A 20,039-nucleotide genomic window follows, 5' to 3' on the forward strand; every position below is an offset into this window, starting at 1 on the left:
GACAGACTCCCAGCAAATAAGTGAGGGTCTGGCCCCTCGAAGCTGTAAACAATGCCGGAGATTCAGCCATCACCGAGAACAGGACATTGTCTGCGGGGTTTCCAGGAGAAAGGAAAGAAGATCAAGAATGATCGGCCACTTCTCTCAGCTTGTGTCGCCCGAGGCCGATTCGGTGGGGTGTCACGTGCGATCAGATAAACAGGGATCACGATCAACTATGACGCTTTGTTTTTACCAGTGTTATGTGGCAAAATGGGTTAAATGAAGATGGAGAAATTAGGTGATCTTCAATTGCCTGTAATGTTTCAATTTGCCTTTTAATATATATAGTACATGTATGTTTTGTGGGATAGAAAATACATTTCGATCTACTCCTTGCACAGCTATATAGGTTTGGTGGCCTGGAGTGCCACTCGGGAGGCTTTTGCTCCGGGCGGGGCCCCACCTCTATACTGTAGCATTGCACGTAATGGAAGTCATCACACTGAAAACAAGCTGAAATTCGTAAACTAGAGAAAAGCTTGAGAGATCAGCGGCTTGACTGCATTGACCTAGGCTAGGTTGACATGTAATTTCTGATATTATATAAACAGATATCTGTGAAATCCCAAAGCTTTGATCAACTGTAATGTTCTTCAACAACCCCTATAGCCTTGAAAGCATTCAAAGAATAAAATCGTAACAAAGGTCGAGAATGAAACAAAGAATAGTAATGTGATCCCCCTTGTGACTGTTCAGATAGTTCCAACAAATGGATAAAACGCCAGTGACTACATATGTAGAATATACCGGAATAGTTATAGGCTTGACGCCTAAAATTTCGATAACAGAGCTTCTTTTGTTATAGGTTCTAGAAAGGGGAATGAAATTGACTAATGTGTTAAGTTATGTTCACAATTTTATTCTTAGCCATCCCCGTCATAACTACTAAGTGATTACATGTGCGAAGATCATAGTAGAGACTGATATATTTCTTTTTCAAGTTCTTCTGACCAAATACATGCCGTGTTTACTATATTCTTTACATACATATACATGTACTTGTTACGCTAATTCTAGCGTGCATATACTTTGAACAACAGCCAAACTTTCATTCATTACCTTTGACCCTATTTTATAAATAGGCACTTCATTATACAGCCAGCTCACAAGTCCATATGGAATAGATTCGTCAATAATCTACTTAATCCACCTTTTTCCTCGCCAACGCGGAGGCACGTGCGGGATAACCACGCTGACGTAATATGCGGAGGCGAGCCGTTGTTCTGGAAAGCTGTCCAGATCATAGTATACTCCTTCGTCGATTCACCCCCGAGCTTCTTTTCCCTCTATACCTTCCCATCTGATGACCCTCGATTCGGGTGTCTCAGTTCCTCCTTCGCCATGAGACTGGCAGCCTATGCTGGGGTGAGTTACCTATCCCTCAATTCATCAACTCGAAGAGACATCTGCTGACCTCCCCCCCAGGCCTCCGTGGTCCTAGCCACTGGTGTGTTTATAAAAGCTCTGCATCAGAGATCGAACTTCTATGCGGCTTGTGTCTATCTCTCGCAGAGTAGTGCCAACGTTATGGTGAGTCTTGTTAACTTCTAGCCTGCGGAACTCGTGGTGTTCTTGTCATATTAGCCCCCGCGTCATATCGCTAACAGACAATCCGCTCCGTTAGATCCTCACGAATCTCTGCCTACTTTTTACGGGTTTTGTGTTGTTTTGGTTGCAGCGTCTTCTCTACGGCCCTTTACGTCCTATCGAAACCGAACAACTCTACGAGCGAGCATGGTTCGCGGTAACAGAGACATGTCTCGCTATGACCATCTTTCGAGGCGAACTTGGGGGCTGGTTCTTGGTCATGTTCATCTCCCTTCTCGTTGGTAAAGTGTGGGGTTGGATTGGAGAGGGCCGCGTTGAATATTTGGAGCAGCAGCCCCCTGCAAACCCACGGCTTTTCCATACTCGTCTGGCAGTGTCGTTAGTATTAACGGTCCTTTTCAATGCCTCGATGCTGCGTTACTGCATTGATACGGTATGGGCTCAACCAAAGCCAGATATGATGGTTATGTTTGGATTCGAATTCGCAATTTTGACCATTCTTTCCTCTTCTACCGCCGCTCGGTACGTTGTCGCCTTGACGGAGATCTACATTACTCGCCAGCAGGTCAAGGCGAAGATGGAGGAACGTCGTGCGGAGATTCGACAAGCTCGTACGGAGGCTATCCAGGCCCATGCGCGAGCTGGGGAAACTTCCCCTCCCACCGACTTGCCCGATGAAAACGATGTCAATGAACTCGAGATCGATGTTCCTGGATGGGAGGAGAAGGGACGATGGGTTTTCTACCTTGATCTTTTAACCGACTTTGTGAAGCTTATTGTTTACCTCGTGTTCTTCGCAATCTTGCTCACCTTTTACGGTTTGCCCATCCATATTCTGCGCGACGTTGTGGTTACTATTCGTTCGTTTGGCCGTCGGATCCTGGACTTCCTGCGGTATCGCAATGCAACCCGTGACATGAATGAAAGATATCCGGATGCGACAGCTGAAGAGGTTGCCAGAGAGGAAGTCTGTATCATTTGTCGCGAGGACATGGTTTCAGTAGAGCCAGCCGCTGGTGATGGCGAGGGTAACGAACAGCCAGCTGCGAATGCCCAGCGTGTGCCCGATAGATTACGCCCAAAGAAGCTACCCTGTGGCCATATTCTTCATTTCGCATGTCTCCGAAGCTGGTTGGAACGACAACAGAACTGCCCAACATGTCGACGTCCTGTGGTTGGCGCGGGAAGTACACAGGGAGCTGCCAACGGCAATGCTAACGCAAATGCAAATGGCAACGCCGGAGGTCAGCAACAGAATGGTGTCGGTGGAAATCAAGCTCCCGGTCAGCCTGGTGATCAAGGAGAAGGACTCCCTCGAGCTCGAGTATACCAGTTTGGTCCCTTCCGAATTGGCTTCGGTGCCGTTCGAGGCGATCTATTTCACAACTTGCATAACCAGATTCATCAAGGCAACGTTCCCCTCCAGCCAGCCGCTAATGCAAACCCACAAGGTGCGCGCCAAATCGGCTTTGGTTTTGGATTTGGCCGTCGTCCACCCGGTGCACCCGCCACGCCCGCTGCAGATGCCACACAAAACCAACACACACCAACACTCTCCACTCTTACCGATATTCAAGCTCGATTACAGCAAGTTGAGCAGCAACTGGCACAAGAGATTAACGCCTGGCGTGCTGCTACAGAGCAACTCCAGCGTGTACGTGCCATGCAAGTACCACTTGAGCGGATGCGCCTCGACCATGCGAACAACCTTGCGAACAATATCGCCCAACCCACTGCCTCTACTAGCACTTCACCAGTGCTACCTGGTACATCTACTATTACGCGCCATCAATTTGTTCCGAGTCCGGGAGCAGCACCGCTTAACGCGGGAGACGCCCGCCTACCTGACGGAATGACTCTTCCCCAAGGCTGGAGTTTAATTCCTCTCCAGTCGACCAACCTCAACAACCCAGCCTCTTCACAAGGGCTCACACCAACCCCGACGGTCTCGGCTCAACCGCCAACCATCCCCACTCCAAGTGAATCGGCCCAGCCTCAAACACCGGTCTTACCAAAAGCCAGTGTTGGTGGTGAAGATGCCGTTAATGAAACTGCTCCTGTCTCAACTCCTACGGTGGAATCAAGCAATGGTTTATCGACTGGTACATCCCACACAGTGCCCAACTGGGGCTCATCAAATGGATCCGACTCATTGTCCCAAGAATGGACAGACGTGCAAAACGATCAAGCAGCCGATGCTACTTCTTCCACAGGAGCTACATGGAGCACGAGCCATGCCACGGATAATTCTTTGAATGCAGAACATACGCAATCCGAAGACACTTCCAAGGGCAAAGGTCGTGCTGCTACTGTCGAGGAGGCAGCCGACGAAGAGGCATCTTGAAGATGAGGATGAAACTACTCTTCCCCTCTCCCATGTACTTTTTCTGTTTGTTTAACCTCCTTTTTGAATGGGTTCGGCCTTTCTGTTGTTCTTTATCCCCCCAGGTCATATATCCCCATTCAAATCAGCGTTGCATGGCGTTTTCTTTTCCAGCAAAATATCATACCCAGGCTATTTAGTCTTTGCCCTTATGTTATCATGAGTTTCAAGTTTTCGGATGCTTTTTTTAAAGGTGAACACTCAGAACCCATGTATTGAATGATGTACTAGATATATCTATTTTACGAATTGGACCTAGTGGTTCAGTAGAATCAATTGAATGCTTCTTACATATGGATCTATAATCCTTTCAATAATCTTATTGAAGAGTGTATGTAATATTTTGATACAAAGTGATACAAGTGAAAAGAGTAGTTGATATGATACAAGTCCCAGGACAGGAGATTCTGTAAACAGCCAAAGTGAAAGTTCCCATCCCCCAACGCCCAATAAAATACATGCAAAATTGAGAAAAGTCACGATAGCTGCCCTGTCTACCGGTAATAGCAAATTCAGGGATGATAGTGTACAGAGTGGCGTAAAACGGCTAGTGAAACGTGTTTATGAAGAGTCCGCGAGTCTGAGTACAAACTCATAAACTCCAAGTGTGATGATGGCAGAGGGAATCGAGCGGACCATATGTGGCATCAGACCACCGTATAGACCAGCCATACCTTCTTCCTTGGCAATTAGTCTAAAGCATTGCAGTAGACCAGTGTATTTGGGCATGCCGTTCTCGAGGGGTGCTTGACGAAGTCGTGTTCGGATAACCTGTAAAGAAAAGGGCAAGTTAATAAAAAGACAAATCGCGTATGGTGCGTGAGTCTGCTTACCTCGTGTGGATAGGCAATCAAAGCAGCAGCAAACTTGGCCGAACCCGCAGCACCAGTTGTACTAATCCAGCTGGTAATTTCCTTCTGCATCGCAGTTTCCTTACCATCAGGAGATCCAAGCGACTTAGCCATCATACCCTTCAATCGCTCATAGAGAACCAGGTGCAGCGCTGTCTCAACGGATCCTAGATAACTAGCGCTGAGACCCTTGTACATGCCTCGGATTCCCTCCTGTCGAAAAACTTGTTTGGCACAGTCGATACTATTTTTGTATCGCCGGGTGCCGGTAGTTGTTTGGGCTCGATCAAGTTGCAGTCGAGTCTTTATTAGCCATATCGGATTGGTAGCAGTTGCTGTTGCAATACCAGCGGAGATAGCAGCTTGTGCGTGGACAATGGTAGAGTCTTCGCCGTGACCGAGGAGTTGAGCTCCGATGCGCTTGCAGTTTCCGTAGACATAGAATTTAATAGCTGTTGCTGGGACCACGCCAGCAAGACTTGGGCCTAGACCGCGGAAGAAGGCGCGCCATCCTTCAGCTTTGTGGATATTTGAAATTATGTGGAGGGTCTTATGGCTTGTTTTCGGGGGAAGAGGAGTTGCGGAGGCGCCGGGTTGAGAGATAGGTTGATAGAAGTCGGATTGGAGACGTGTTCGGAGGACATCAAGTGGTGATGTTACAATTGCTGTTGCAAAGCCACCGCTCCTGTTGAAGGAAGTTTAATTAGGGGTTTGTTTCAATGAAATTCGCCGCGCGAAATCGGAGTTGACGATGAACTTACGCGCCGGCTAGGAGGTGAATTAATGGGTCGAGGGATTTTTTGGATGGATTGGAGCTTGGAGGAGGGAGCCGTGACATGACGACTGTCTCATCGGGATCACCATGTATCTTGGAGGCTTGCATCTTGCCAGAACATGCTTTTGGGCTGGATTGAAAAGGTTGAAGACTGGCAACTTTTTCCCTTCTGGGATGCGTCGGCCGCAAGTTTTCACGTGGTCACGTGAGATAACAAATCGCCGGTCCCTGATAGGCGCCACCGCCACAGTTAGCGGAGATAGCCGTGGTCTAGTCCTACTGCTCCTAAGTATACGGTGAATGAACCTTGGGATGATTCCAGTCAGGTTTAAATGAAGATTGTCCATTTAAAACTGATATATTTGTAACTCGTATTTTATTTTAAGACATCATCTCTCAATATATCTATACTATTTCCACATATGCGTTTATCCATTTTACCTATATACATGCCAGTGGGTATACATACAAATACAACCACTGGCTTAGCATCATGTTGCGGATATATATTTGGTAGTATGTACGATTCTCGAAAATAAAACCGTGAAAATATTAAATCCTTTATTGAGAAAAAAGTATTGACGAAATGAAACTAAGCTAGCTACCTAGGTATCTCAATCCAACCCATGCCCGACATTTCCTCGTTAACTTTTTGTCTTACAAGTTTCCCAAAAACCAGGCTCCCAAATGCAATCAAATGGGTATGACCAAGCTTATTAATGTTTTTCACCTTCGGCATATCTGCTGTATCGGTGAACTTCAATCCCTTGAGTTCCTTGCTCACTTATATGATCAATCATGTGCGGCTTTGCAATAGTTGAAGACTCTGATGTGCTGGTGGTGTTCGTAGTGTTGGAATTCATAAGGCCCTTCTTTGATGATCCACGGCTAGATCGAAGTTGAGACCAGAAGTTACCAGAGCCAATCTTGAACAGTGGCCTGAGATTGGGAAGACAAGCGCCGACGATACCGACTGCGGATTCAGTGCAGGTCCACATGGCAGTTGGAGCTTGGTTGTCTGTAAATGGTAAGAAAAGGTTCGTACTAGGAGACGAAAAAGAAAGCAAGGATATAGATAGCCTTAGAGGACTCACAAGTAATATCAGGTCCTGATTTAGTTAGCTGGATAGCAACCCACAAACGGACACAGTCAAAAATAAAGGTTCTGGAGGTCTAAGTCAGTATCTTTCTGTCAAGTATGATTCATCATGGATTTGAACATACAAGCCACCCACGAGGAAGACACAAGATAAGAGCAGTTTTTGTGTTTTTGCGATCGGCAGGCCAACAACAACCTTGATAGGCATCACCAATATGATGAGATCGGAGACAATATTTGGGATCTGCATGCCGTAGTAGAAGCTGGCCATGTCGATACAGGATCCATCGATCGACATATCCCAGGACTTCTTGATCGGGATACAACTCAATGTATTCGCGACCAGAATACTGACAGTCCACAATATAACAACCGAGGCCATTATATTGCAAGCTAATACCATGTATCTAACTGCAAAGAGACGCTTGTAGAGCGCCAGAACAGACAACTTGATAAATGCTACACACGGAGTGTAGACAAATGGATTTGCCCATCCGATCTATACAAATCAATTAGTTTGGGTGTTGAACAAATGATTAGATGTTAGAAAGAGCATACCTTGAAGTAGGCCACGATTTGTTCCTCTGGAACAATGTCCATGTGGTAGCCCAGGCCGTTGAACAATACTAATCCTTGCGTCAGTATGGCTTGCATAGGGCTGCAGGTAATTCCAAATCACTTACGCATTGTGACGCCGATGGAGCAGCCATATTTAAAAAGCTAGTAAATCGAATATTAAGTCAGTTCTCCACTAACGGCAGATCCACTGTTTTGAAATGTTCATACCAAAGCTATCAAGATCAAATAGTCATCCAGAAACAATTTGCAGCCGGTCAACTTGCGCGCCCAGATCCGCAAAGCTACAGCAACTGTAGATATAGTGAAAGCAAAAGCAAGCGAGACTTTGACAGATGTTCGCAATGATTCATTGGGCTGGTAGATATCTGCACTCATCCCCGCAGAAGTCTGTTTGCCAGTGGAAGACATGACGGGTAAAACCCAAGTGTGTTAGGCTTGAAGGAAGCAGCAAGATCTCTTGAAGAAACTTTGATGATTTGGAATCACAGCGGGGCCACGGTTGTTATTATACCAGGATCCAGGACTTTTGGATAGGGATAGGGCAACCGCGATCTCCACCTAGACATGTCATATCTATCGAACTTTGTTGACAGATCATAGAAAGTATCATAGTGGGGTTATGCACCAATCATACATGCTGCGGCTGCATGGGACAGAAAATATACCTCGCCAAGATGACGGTTGGATAGCAATAAAAGCGAGAGAAATTGATAGTGCCCGGATTTCATCTCAAGGGATGTATACGAGCTGCCGATCAACTGCCTGTCATGCCCCAGAAATCATGGTTCGGAGTGCATTGACGGCAATTCCGTGTCTCACAATATTGAAGAAAAGAAGCTTTTAGGATATATCATCCCTTGCCGTCATACAAACAAGATTGATCTTGATATGTCAGAAATTTCGGACAGCTGATTGACATGCATTTCTTGGACTTGATGTATTATCTGCAGTATCGTTTTGCTTTTCGTGATCCACCAAGAGGGGTTTTGTGCCAACCCGCCACTGGCAGCCAACATGAGATCCCCCCCGTTAAATTTCTAGAAAGCAAACAATTAAATTTCAACCAGACAATAACATTGACAATGGAAAGTCAATTGCTATTGATGATAAGAACATGCAAGGGATCAATGGAACTATTCGGAAGATTTTCTGGGGTGTCGATATGGGGGGGTTTTCGGGAAAGATTCCGGAACGGATCCGTGGACTTGATATATCACATTATGGAGTCAACGATTCATAAATGTCAACTGTATCCTTTTCGGGCCGCCAATTTTGGAAAACCCTTCATATTGGTGGGTCTACTTGCTTGAAGATGATGTGTCTGTGTTATCCAAACTGCCCATCTCAAGCAATATACAATGCATGTCGAAGTATTTTCGATATTGTTTGCTCGGGCTTTGCTGTTGATCTGTTGATTTCAACTTGGTGACGCAATATCGATCTGCGAACCGTTGAAAGATTATGTTTGATTCTTTCATTACTTGCGTGCATATTTTGAGTCATTTTCTTTGTGCAATTTCCTTGCAGTGGCTGGAATAATTTGTATATACGACATCTGGAGGTCTGCCCGTCGTCTACTCGTTTTTAATGGAGCGGGGCGAACTTACAGACTCTCTGCAATGTTATATAGTATTATCAGATGTAACAATATTGCTATTAACCAACCATGGTCATATATGAGCTCAAGTATTTCATCGTTGCACCAAAAAGCTAATCATACGAGATTCAAGAGCCAAAACTTGCATGGTGGATGAAGTCTTCATTACTGAAGCTAGTAGAGTTGTACATGGGCTCGACTTGAATCATGCAATTTAGCTCCGAGTTTTTACTTGATTATAATACATACTATTAGGAAATTTGCGAATGCACTGTATTTCCCCTCAATTTTCATACTTACTCGTTTTTCACGGATAGCTACGACATTTGTAGTCACGCTATGACCTCTACTCGTAATTGTCAATACTAAATAGCACGAACGGAGGATTGTAATATCATCTTCTCGAAACCGATACATACTCTCCTATTTTCACTGAAATCGTATGTTTCATAGATCTTGTGTCTCTCTGTAACCATCTGTGTGTGCTGCAACCTTATCGAATGCATCCATGACACTCGACGTAATTGGATGAGTCGATTTGCACGTGATCACAGAACCCACCACCCTAGAGGTTTGCACTGTCTGTCCTTCCTTCAAACCACGCAAACATCCATCATCGCCTGTCGCGTTGTGCTCTTATCAGCTTTACGCTCGAAGTGCGTCCAAAGCTCTTTTCTAGGGCCACTGGCTTTGAAATTAATATTTTACGCGCTTTTCACCCCTTCCTGGGGTGTGGCCGCGTCAGACATTTGCTGAAGCCATTAGCTGCTTGTACTACAACATCGGCTACTCGCGAATGCTAGTTATCGCATTGCGATAAAGCTTATTGCCCGCGACTCCACCACAAATCGAAATCGCATTGGGACAAAGTAGATCACACTAGGAAGCAGAGGTGTTCTGCACACGCCGGACTGATTTTCTCAGGACGCGCCCAGGTCATCCGGTTTCCCTCAAGTGACCGCACTAGCTCAACAAAAATATCGCATATTGCGCCGAAGTGAATATGTCCTCCAATTCGACTAACCAGCATCCTTCGACTTCTCTGAACGACCATGCATCCCAATCGAATTCAAACACCCACCTCGATGCGAACAATAGCTATACAGCGAATGACAATCAGCTTGCGGGCTTAGTGGAAGCTGCCACCGCGGCTGCAGACCAAGACCAAGATTTATCGCACTGGGCGGCGGCCGCGGCTGCGGTAAATAGCCAGCAACTAGATAGCTATGGTCAGGATATTCATATCGGAGAAGACAGCTTCAGCGATGCGAACTTTGGTTCTGGCATGGGAAATAGTAGACATTTGAGAGTCCCAAATGACCATGGCCAGAGCCCCGGCTTGTCTCGCACTGTTTCCAAAAAGCGAAAGCGAAATGATGATAACCTCGACCCTGCACTAGCTGGAACCGGTCTTCACCAGCAGCAACATTCGCAATCGTCTCAACAAGCTCCGCATGGATACTCTGGAGATAATATGGATATTCGGCCCGTACCCCCTCAGTCTTTGTCTGAAGCTCGCGCTGTCGGTGTACATTCAGCCGCAGCGCTGTTTAGACAGCCATCTAGCAACAAGAAGTATACTCGTCCCCCTATGTCGAAGCTGTTTGCGTCACTTGAACTCTCGCCTGAAAATTTCCTCCACCTACAGGCCGCGGCGAAAGGATTTATGCTCGATGATGATCATCCTGAGCGACGGGACTGTGTGGGCCAACGAGGTAAAGGCGACACTGAGATGGTCAAGTTACGGCTGTGGAACTGTGTTCGGCACTTCCTCGAAGCGGAGGGAAATGGCGAGCGATTCTTCGGAGAAGATGTGTTGAACGAAGGCATGGGCACAAGGACTTATATCTGGCCCCGCGATCAGCAGAAGATAATCTCTTTAGTCATTCCGCTATTACGTCGAATGGTTACCAACGAACGTCAACGTCAATATGCGATTGAAACCCGCAAAGGCGGTCCTGGGGATGAGCGTCGTCGCCGTCAGACAAACGAAGGCTTCCAAGACGACTTCAATGGCTCTCGCTTCTCACCCATTCAACAACTCCAGCTGCATAACCAGGGACACCGACCGGATGACGTGCAGCAACCCATGCAACCACCCTCCGTTCAGATCCATCAAGACACCATGGACACAAACCAAGCCATGGACCTTGCTTTGACTGACCTTCTCCTTGATGGATATTCGATGGAATGGAACGATTTTGCCAAGTCTTATGATACGTATAATCAAGGGTACGAATTGGATAATTTGTGGTCTTTGTCTGGTCTTGAACAACCCGAATGGCGTGGTTTAGTCGCAGCCGTTGATAGCCATTATCGTATTGTCCACAACGGCGATTACGAGTGTCCAAGTCCTTGTGAGGACGCCAACGTTGATCGTATTATTCATGCCGATTCCACTATGGGCCTGTCTTGGCGTATTGGAGGTGAACGCAATACCCCAGCGCGCGATGATTTGTAAGTCTTTCGTCAATTGTATGAACTAAACTCAATATCAAGACATGCTAACTCCCTCAACAGTGCTAGTAGTATCACTCGAGACGTCTCGCGAATTATTCGCGAGAACATCGCTACAAGACAGGGCGATCATGCGGCAGTCAACAACCACGCGCCAAATGCAGGCCACCAACTCCATAATCATCAACCCTTTGTTCCCATTTCGTCCTCGAACGCTCCATCTAATCCCCCTTCGTCAAATGAGACATATCTCCGAATCAACCTTCTCCAGCAAGGAAAACGCATTCTTCCTCGACTGGATATCCCGGCTGTTCAGTGCACCAGCGCTGACTCGATGAAGCAGTCTATAATACGGCGCTACCCAACCCAAATCCCTGGTCTGAATTTTCTCGCGGATACTGAGAATCTAGATTCGGTCGCTCAACAAACACGAGATGCCGTTACTGCCACCTGGAAAGTCACTGCTTGGCTTCCTGATGGTCTCATTCCTATTCACAGTGAAAAGGAATGGACCTTTGCCCTTCTGTCTGCAGAAACAGTAGACTGGATGGACGGGGAACTGAAGGTCTTGGTGGACATTGATTGACACCTAAAATATATTCAGTAGATGGAGTTGCGCTTCTCTTCGGAACTGATCTTACCCTCGGCTTACTTCTCTCGTGGCTCCTGCCGTGGGGGATCGATGTATGATTGATGTCTTATTCGGATTTTTGTTTTGGCATTGGTGGCGCGTTGTTCTCAAGGCTTTTTCAGTTCAGCTTTGTTTCTTTCATACCCTCTTGTGTTACTAGTCGTTCTGAAATGAAATACAAAAATATATAATAAACCATATCTTTTTCTTATGATAGATATATCAAACTGTTTAGAAGGCAATGGTTTCGCAAGTCTCTTCCCAAGAATCTCCATCATACTGGATATGACCGGGAGAACTATCTTCAGCTTTCCATTATCTCACCCTCGCTAAAGTTGCAAAGTCAAATCATACTATTTAAAGGCTCGGAAGCTATGGCCCAGTTTCGAGTTTCGAGATATAATGAGAATAAAATTTCATCAGATTAGCGTATCTTGCCCTTTACTAGGCGTGGCAATTGATGTTAGTATACGCGCGCATAGTAAATGTCAGATCCGACTGTTATATTGATTGTTAAACCACAACCTTATTCTCGTATAAAAATGCATGACTGCCTCGTGTTCAAGACCGCAAATCCCGTCAAAATATATAACTCCCTCTATGCGCCGTTCTTCATTCAGTATCCAAAACCAGCTGGAGAATAAAAATAAAAATAAGAATGATAAGAATGGGAATCAGTCTAAACAAGGTGTTGCTATTTGATAGCAGCCAATAACGGCGAGGCACCGTTGTAGACTTATTTGTTGTGTATGAACAAATTTCGGAACGAGTCCCAATGGTCCGAGTCCGCGTAGCTGTAAAGATGGCGAGGTTGTTAGCGTCAGAATTACTAAAAACAGATAGTGTAGGTGTAAATGGCTATGAGTATGCCATATGAGTGTGCAAAGAGTAAGATGAAGATGCAAGTAGAACATGGTGACGTACATATAGACCATGCTACTACGCAAACTGGACACCAGGGTATCCGGGTACCATCGAAAGATGTACATGACGAACGCCCAAGTGAAACTGGCGAATGCAGGCCAGGCATATTCGTAGATTTTGGCGCGTGCCTCAGGAGTAACAAGAGGGGAGAGGGGGTGCATGTTAGGCTCGACGGCGAGCTTGGCTAGAGAGAGCATCACACGGGCGAAAACGTAGATGACAATCTAAACCTCAATTAGCTTGCTTGAAGTGCAAAGATTCCCTCAAATTGGAACCGGACGATCGTTCTGGACTCATACCTGCTGGCTGACACTCCCCGGTTGGCGTCCGAAGACTGTATATCCACCCAGCAAACCAGCAACAAAGCTATCGTACCGTCCCTCTTTCCCGACGCCTGATGGATTGATATTCCTGAGAATGATCATCGAGGCTTTGTAAACGATTGCAAATGTGGAAAGATTGCGCGCATGCTGGCGCGTTGCGTTGAGGACGAGCTTGGCCTTTTCCCGGAATCTATACGTTGAATCGTTAGCCCGACGGGAAACTTGACATTTGCCGCAACAACTTGAAAGACTTGAGTACATACGTTCCCGATCGAAAAAGAAAGATCATGCTATTGATACCATCGTCAGTTCCCACGATTGTTTTCCCGAGCTTTCTGCTCGGTTTAAAAGCTTCGGAAGTCGGACGTACACCAGCGCATGCGGAAACCGCACCTTCGATCCATAGACGATGCCATTACGAGCGCCCTTGAGTAGCGATAAGAATGGAGCAAGCTCAGGCTTGAGGACGAGGGCATCTAGTTGTGTCTTGTAAGGTTCTTTAGTTAGTCGACCTGATTGACACGTGCTTGAGGCGGGGGGACAATTACTCACTAAAAGTGTATCCATGGCGTCGCAAGACCTCAGCGGGAGGTCGGACTTGGATGAAGAGGACTACTTTGGATTTCCACCACAGTGATAAGTCTTGAGCTCGATCCAGGTCATTAGGTGAAAGACAGAAAGAAGAAGAATATGGGGAAGAAGAATAGGGAATGACGGCACTTGGGTTCGGACCAGCGCGAGTGAAAAGGGCCTCGGCATGTGAGAGGATGCCGAGCAGGCCGACGTCATGGTCACGTGTGTTCTTAGTATATAGAGTACGCAGCATTAATATAACATAGAAAGCATCAATAATCAATGGTTTAGTTTTGGTATTCTATATCTAAATGGTGAAGAACGAGAACATTTAAGTATATGGCTGTATTTTGTGATCATAGTCCAATATAGAACATACTTTTCCATGTCGGTACCTGATATTCCACCTGCAAAGAATGGCGGACATTAAAAAAGCACAAACCCTAAACCGGCCCAAAGAGAACGCCTGGACAAGAAGTTACAACAATGCAAGAAGATCAAGTCTAGTTTGTGCGAGCCCGCTTGTGGCCCTCATCCTCGGAGATCTCATCATCATCATCATCATCCACATCCATCATATCCTCGCCCTCATCGGACTCCCCATCAGCCCGACGCTTCAAACCCTTCATCTTACGGGTCTGGAGGTCGCTCAGATCCTGCTTGGTCAAGTGAACACGGCCAACCTTGTCACCCATAGAATCCATAGTGATGTTCTTCTTCGTCCTGCCCTCCTCGTTGGGTCGCTTGCCCTGCTTCAGGGCCTGCTTCATCAGATCGGCCGCAGCAGGACGTGTGCGTCCAATCTTGAAATCGAATTTGGGACCGATTCCGTCCAACTCAACACGCGGAAGCTTGTGTCCACTACGCTTGGTAACCACCTTGTACCAGCGCAGGTGCACAATAGGTGACAGACCCTCGCGGGCCTCCTCCGCTCCAACCATCATGACATACTGGAGACCCTCAACGTCGATACGGTCGGTTTCTTCGCCCTTGAACAAATCCAGGAAGAAGCTCTTCAGCATAACGTGCGCAGAGGATGTCGGGTCGTCCCATGGGCTTCCAGCGAAGAGCATCATTGGGCGCAGTCCTTGGCCAACGTGCATGACGAGTTCGTTGATAGGGGGAATGGAACTACCGTCTGCTGGTGGCAGGAGAAGCAGCTCGCACAGATCCAAGAGTTGTGAGTCGAAAATTCGGGCCAGTGTAACGCAGTTGGGTCGCTTCTTGTTGCTACTTCCGTAGACTACCAATCCACAGTCGTTCTTGTTGGCCATGAATTCAAGGCTCTCGGTGTTCTCAAAGGGGTGGACATTCGCATTCTTCTTGTGGAATAGTACGGAGTTTGGCTTTGTGAGGGAGTTAAAGGTCTTGAGAACGGTGTCGAGAGCTTGGGGGCATTTGGTGCCGTGCAGCAATAGAGTCTTCTTGGGACCCTCAATGAGTTGAGGCTCCCGCGCCTTAAGAATACGCGCAGTGCGCGGGTTCTTGGGTTTACTAGAATGTTATAAGTCAGACGAGTAAGAAATTCGATCAATCCGGATACGTACACTTCGCGCAACATAATGGTGGCTGTGACTTTTTCCTTTTTTTTTCTTGGAAGAAGATTCGGAGTAAAAAACGCAGAAAAGTTTTGGGGGGAAGGCTTGGCACGCTTATCGATAAGAGCCTACTGTCGGCCGCAAAGCCGATAAGCTTAGAACCTTGAGACGGTCAAACTATTGAAATGTCGTGTTGGCACCAGTACTATCAGAAATAATGGGAATAATGGGGGCGGGAAATAGAATAATTGGAATAATTGAATACTTTGAATGAGTTTGAACTAGTATATGGCATTCATGCTCGAAACAACAGGTTTTTTCTCACCCGATCCACGTACACAACTTTGGCCATATTATTAAAATAGATAAAGATTGAATTGAATTCTTATATTTGACATCTTGAATTTCTTTTTATGTATTTCTTTGGCTGGAAAATTATTCCAAGCGAAGCTTCTCAAACTCTTTGATCTGCTCTTCCAATCGAGCAGCCTCACTCTCGGCATCCCGCAAGCGCTTCTCCTCCTGCTCGCGAACCTCGGCCTTGACCTTCTCCTGATACAAAGGAGCACTCATGACCTTCTGAGATCTGCGCACAGTCTCAAGAGCCCTGTTAAGGGCAGCTTTGGCCTTCTCTTCCTGGTCCAAGGCAACCTCCTTGGAAACACGAAGGTAGACAGCAGCATCGGAACCGACGGGAACCACAACGCAACCAGAGGGTGTCGGGGCATCAGGGCCAACGTGAGTGAGTTCACCCAAAGTCTTGCCACCCAGGGATTTGATACTGGTCATCTGCTCGGAGATAGTTTGTTGGCTGGTAGAGTTGGCAGATTTGATAATAATATCGCCCTGGGTCTTGACATCGTATTGAGCCAAGATGGAGCGAATGCCCTTGGATGTGTTCAGGATAAGCTCATACGCAGCTGCGGCAGCGGGATCGTCAAACTCGACCTGGTACTCGGGGAACTTGGCCTTCATAATGGAGATTGTCTTGTCTTCAGGTCGGCGGGGCAGACGCTGCCAGAGATGTTCAGTTACGAAGGGCATCATAGGATGAATCAAAGCCAGTGCACCCTCAAGCGCGGTGTAAAGAGTCTGTTTGGCAGATTCCTGGGTCTCGGCCGAAGCATCCTCAGCCAAGAGATACTTGGAGTTCTCAATGAACACATCACAAAGCTGGCCATACCAATACTGGTAGCTGACGTTGGCGGCGTTGGAGAATTCACGCTTCTCTAATGACTCGTTCACTTCCTTAGCAGCAGCGTTGAACTGGTGAAGAATCCAGCGTTCAGACAGAGACTCATGGCCAGTCTTGGCGACCTTGGCCTGAGGCTTAAAGTCATCTCCGAGCTTACCAAGAATAAACTTAGTAGCTTGGTAAATCTTGTTACAGAAACGGCGGTATCCGAAGATAACCTGAATATCAAAAGCAATATCACCACCTGGAAAGAGATAATTAGATTTATGTAATAAGGAAATTAAAAAGGGTAGACAATACATACCACCAGTAGTGTAGGAGACAAGGGCGAAGCGCAATGCATCGGCACCACACTCGGGGATTCCCTTGGGGAATGCCTTCTTCTGATACTTAGTAGCAGCGGCGACCTCCTTATCAGCGAGGTTACCAACCAGCAGTTTGTCATGAAGAGTCTGCAGCTGAATGCCTTCCATGACGTCCAGAGGGTCGACAACATTACCGAGGGATTTGGACATCTTGCGACCTTCAGAGTCTCGAATGAGGGAATGGCAGTACACCTCCTTAAAGGGCACCTTCCCAGTCAACTTGATACCAAGCATAATCATACGGGCGACCCAGAAGAAGAGAATGTCCCAACCGGTCTCCAAAACAGAGGTAGGGTAGAGGTTCTCAAAGTCGTGGGTTTTGTTAGGCCATCCCAGGGTTGAGAAGGGCCAGAGACCAGACGAGAACCAGGTGTCCAAAACATCAGGATCGCGCACCAGCTCAAACTTCTTACCAGGGAACTTAGCCTCAGCCTTCTTACGGGCATCATCCTCGGTTCGCCCGGTGACCCAGAAGTTACCGTCACTGTCGGAATTCTCTTCGCCCTCAACCTTCACGAAGTAGGCGGGGGCCTGGTGACCCCACCAGAGCTGACGGGATAGACACCAGTCATTGAGGTTTTCCATCCAGCGGAAATAGCTCTTCTCTGCGCTCTCGGGGCGAATAATAATCTCGCCATCCCGGACAGCCTTGATGGCAGGGCCAACGAGACTCTCCATCTTCATCCACCATTGTGGCTTGAGGATAGGCTCGATCACATCGTTGGACTTAGCGCAACGAGGCACCTTCATGGGATTATGCTCCCACTTGACATAGAGATCCTTCTCTTTAAGGTCATTGATGACCTGGTAACGAGCATCGAATCGCTTCATACCAGCATAAGGACCGGCGTTCTTATTGAAGGTTCCGTCGTCGTTCATGACGGAAATAAATTCCAGGTTGTGCTGCTTTCCACGGTTGAAATCGTTGAAGTCATGAGCCGGTGTGATTTTCACGGCACCGGTACCGAATTCAGGGTCGACACCGTCATCGGCCACGATGGGCAGGAGACGGTCAATGAACGGGTGGCGAGCGTTCTTACCAATAAGATGCGCGTAACGCTTATCATTAGGGTGAACAGCAATACCAGTATCTCCCACCATGGTCTCAGGGCGGGTAGTAGCAATTTCGATACGCTCCTTGCTGCCATCCATCTCATAGCAGAAGTGGGTCAAAACACCAAACTCAACCTTCTTCTCGTAGCCAGGCACATCTAGAAGAGTGCGGCCCTCGATCTCCTTGTTGTCAACCTCGAGGTTGGAGAGTGATGTGTTCAAGGCAACACACCAGTTGACGAGACGGTTGGCACGGTAAATGATACCTTCTTCGTGAAGACGAACAAAGGTCTCGGTGACAGCGGCGGACAGGTTAGGATCCATGGTGAAGGCCTCACGAGACCAGTCGAACGAACCACCCAATCTTCGCAGGGCATTCTTGATGTTGCTGTGGTATTGATCCTTCCAGTCCCAGATCAAGTTGGTCATGGCCTCACGTCCAAGATCATGACGGGTCTTCTGCTCTTTCTTCCACAGCATCTTCTCCACAACGCTCTGTGTTGAAATACCGGCATGATCCATACCAGGTAGCCACAAAGTGGTCTTACCCTTCATACGCTGCCAGCGGATCATGGTGTCTTGAAGAGCATTGGTCAAGGCGTGACCCATGTGTAGGGAACCGGTAACGTTGGGTGGAGGAATGGGGATGACGAAGGATCCCTCGGGCTTAACTTTGCCATCAGGACCCCATTCGGGCTTGAAGAGATCCTGCTTTTCCCACCAGTCGAGACGTCCCTCCTCGATAGTCGCGGGGTCATATGCGTCGGTGGTCTTCTCCTTCTCAACCTTGGGTTTCTTCTCGGCCTTGGGGGCAGCAGGCTGAGCGGTGGAAGCCTTAGCCTTCTTCTCAGCAAACTTCTTGGCCTTTTCAGCCTTCTTGCGCTCGCGCTCGACTAAATAATTCCGAAGTCAGCGAAATTGTCTCATGGTTGTTATCTGGATCGGCGTAGAATTGGAATGAATCGTGTATTGCGCGGGGTTGACGTACGCTCCTTTTCGGTCTTCACTTTAGGGGCGGCCAAAGCGTCCTGGCCAGCCTGTTGAGGTTGCTGGGCGGGGGCATTGGATTCCCCAGCTATTTCATGATGTCAATGAGCTGTCGCGGCGTCAGTCTTTCTTGAGAGGGTAGAACGCACTGGGGAGTTGGGAGGCAGAGTTCTGAGCCATCCTGGAAAATGATCGATATTGCGGAGTGAATCTCCAAGGCGCCGATCGCGCCACGAATCGCCGAATAAGTATCTTGAGGGAGTTGCGGACAAAAAGGACGTTCGAAGGAGGGGTTGGTTGTGCGAGACGCGGGCAAATTAAATTTCCACCCAGAAGCAACGAATGAGAAGGCGGGGCTCAACTGAGGATCGGTGGGGACGCTTGCAATACTTGCAGGACTATGACTCAAAGAGTATAAGGACACAAGAATTTCAACATTGAAGTCTGCATGTGCTTATCGGATATTTCCTTGTTGTCGCATAATCTTTTGCATCAACAATTTGAAGATCGACTATTCCTGCGACTAATTTCAAATTGAGCTCACGTGATGGCGCTGGTGCCAACACGCGATCTGATCTACGCTGGGGCTTTACTACGGAGTAAGTATGTATGTACTAGTATAGCCTAGCCAGTCCTAGAACACTTAGACCAATTAATACACTCAAAGCATGGGGTAAGTCTTTGACGTTTCCGGAAATTTGAAATTGCATTTATCTCTTCAAATCCTCTCTCGTGGACAAGGTCACAGCATACATATAACATACGTACCCTTCCTAAGCCCGACACTCCAGGAAAAACTGTGCAGGAAGTAGTAAAAGAGCCACGAAAACCATGGATGTAAAATACGAAGGACGAGGACAAACAAACAGAACTAATGAACAGAGAGAGATAGCCAGAACACCGTACCAGCGACGAGAGATATAAGAGAAATGGCGAAGACAGGGAAAGCAGCGCTGTACAATTAGACAGATATGGGAGAGAAATCATTCCCGCTCTAAAACATCAACTGATTTATTGCGCTCACTATCACGCCCATAGGACCGGGGCGGTATAGACCTAATGGGTCCAAGGAAATTAGAGGTCATGTCTTGTCGTCAACGTCGTCTCCGTTCGGGAGTC

At 47.3% G+C, this 20,039-nt stretch overlaps 7 protein-coding genes across 7 annotated transcripts; 2 read left to right on the forward strand and 5 right to left on the reverse strand.

Moving 5' to 3' along the window:
* Positions 1-1,383: 1,383 nt before the first annotated feature.
* On the forward strand, positions 1,384-3,934 carry hrdA (E3 ubiquitin-protein ligase HRD1; the record flags this gene model as incomplete). The annotated part of the gene is made up of 3 exons (XM_056916539.1): positions 1,384-1,407; positions 1,468-1,572; positions 1,667-3,934. 3 exons carry the CDS (start codon positions 1,384-1,386, stop codon positions 3,932-3,934), a joined length of 2,397 nt encoding a protein of 798 aa, XP_056784419.1.
* Positions 3,935-4,534: 600 nt separating this feature from the next.
* Positions 4,535-5,707, reverse strand: N7478_000324 (putative mitochondrial carrier protein (Rim2); the record flags this gene model as incomplete). The annotated part of the gene is made up of 3 exons (XM_056916540.1): positions 4,535-4,744; positions 4,807-5,509; positions 5,586-5,707. 3 exons carry the CDS (start codon positions 5,705-5,707, stop codon positions 4,535-4,537), a joined length of 1,035 nt encoding a protein of 344 aa, XP_056784420.1.
* A 608-nt stretch (positions 5,708-6,315) lies between these two features.
* Positions 6,316-7,685, reverse strand: N7478_000325 (putative integral membrane protein Pth11-like; the record flags this gene model as incomplete). Its single annotated transcript, XM_056916541.1, has 6 exons — positions 6,316-6,617; positions 6,694-6,764; positions 6,824-7,197; positions 7,257-7,324; positions 7,382-7,418; positions 7,485-7,685. The coding sequence occupies 6 exons, from the start codon at positions 7,683-7,685 to the stop codon at positions 6,316-6,318; spliced, it is 1,053 nt and encodes a 350-aa protein (XP_056784421.1).
* A 2,192-nt stretch (positions 7,686-9,877) lies between these two features.
* Positions 9,878-11,917, forward strand: N7478_000326 (uncharacterized protein; the record flags this gene model as incomplete). The annotated part of the gene is made up of 2 exons (XM_056916542.1): positions 9,878-11,331; positions 11,395-11,917. The coding sequence occupies 2 exons, from the start codon at positions 9,878-9,880 to the stop codon at positions 11,915-11,917; spliced, it is 1,977 nt and encodes a 658-aa protein (XP_056784422.1).
* A 781-nt stretch (positions 11,918-12,698) lies between these two features.
* N7478_000327 (Tim17/Tim22/Tim23/Pmp24 family protein) lies at positions 12,699-13,776 on the reverse strand (the record flags this gene model as incomplete). Its single annotated transcript, XM_056916543.1, has 5 exons — positions 12,699-12,756; positions 12,887-13,110; positions 13,186-13,399; positions 13,580-13,695; positions 13,762-13,776. 5 exons carry the CDS (start codon positions 13,774-13,776, stop codon positions 12,699-12,701), a joined length of 627 nt encoding a protein of 208 aa, XP_056784423.1.
* A 509-nt stretch (positions 13,777-14,285) lies between these two features.
* On the reverse strand, positions 14,286-15,343 carry N7478_000328 (rRNA-binding ribosome biosynthesis protein RPF2; the record flags this gene model as incomplete). Its single annotated transcript, XM_056916544.1, has 2 exons — positions 14,286-15,276; positions 15,330-15,343. 2 exons carry the CDS (start codon positions 15,341-15,343, stop codon positions 14,286-14,288), a joined length of 1,005 nt encoding a protein of 334 aa, XP_056784424.1.
* Positions 15,344-15,755: 412 nt separating this feature from the next.
* N7478_000329 (valine--tRNA ligase) lies at positions 15,756-19,100 on the reverse strand (the record flags this gene model as incomplete). Its single annotated transcript, XM_056916545.1, has 4 exons — positions 15,756-16,759; positions 16,820-18,826; positions 18,922-19,008; positions 19,070-19,100. The coding sequence occupies 4 exons, from the start codon at positions 19,098-19,100 to the stop codon at positions 15,756-15,758; spliced, it is 3,129 nt and encodes a 1,042-aa protein (XP_056784425.1).
* Positions 19,101-20,039: the final 939 nt, after the last annotated feature.

Source organism: Penicillium angulare (assembly GCF_028827245.1).
Source record: "Penicillium angulare strain IBT 27051 chromosome Unknown utg000001l_segment0_segment0, whole genome shotgun sequence".
NCBI lineage: Eukaryota > Fungi > Ascomycota > Eurotiomycetes > Eurotiales > Aspergillaceae > Penicillium > Penicillium angulare.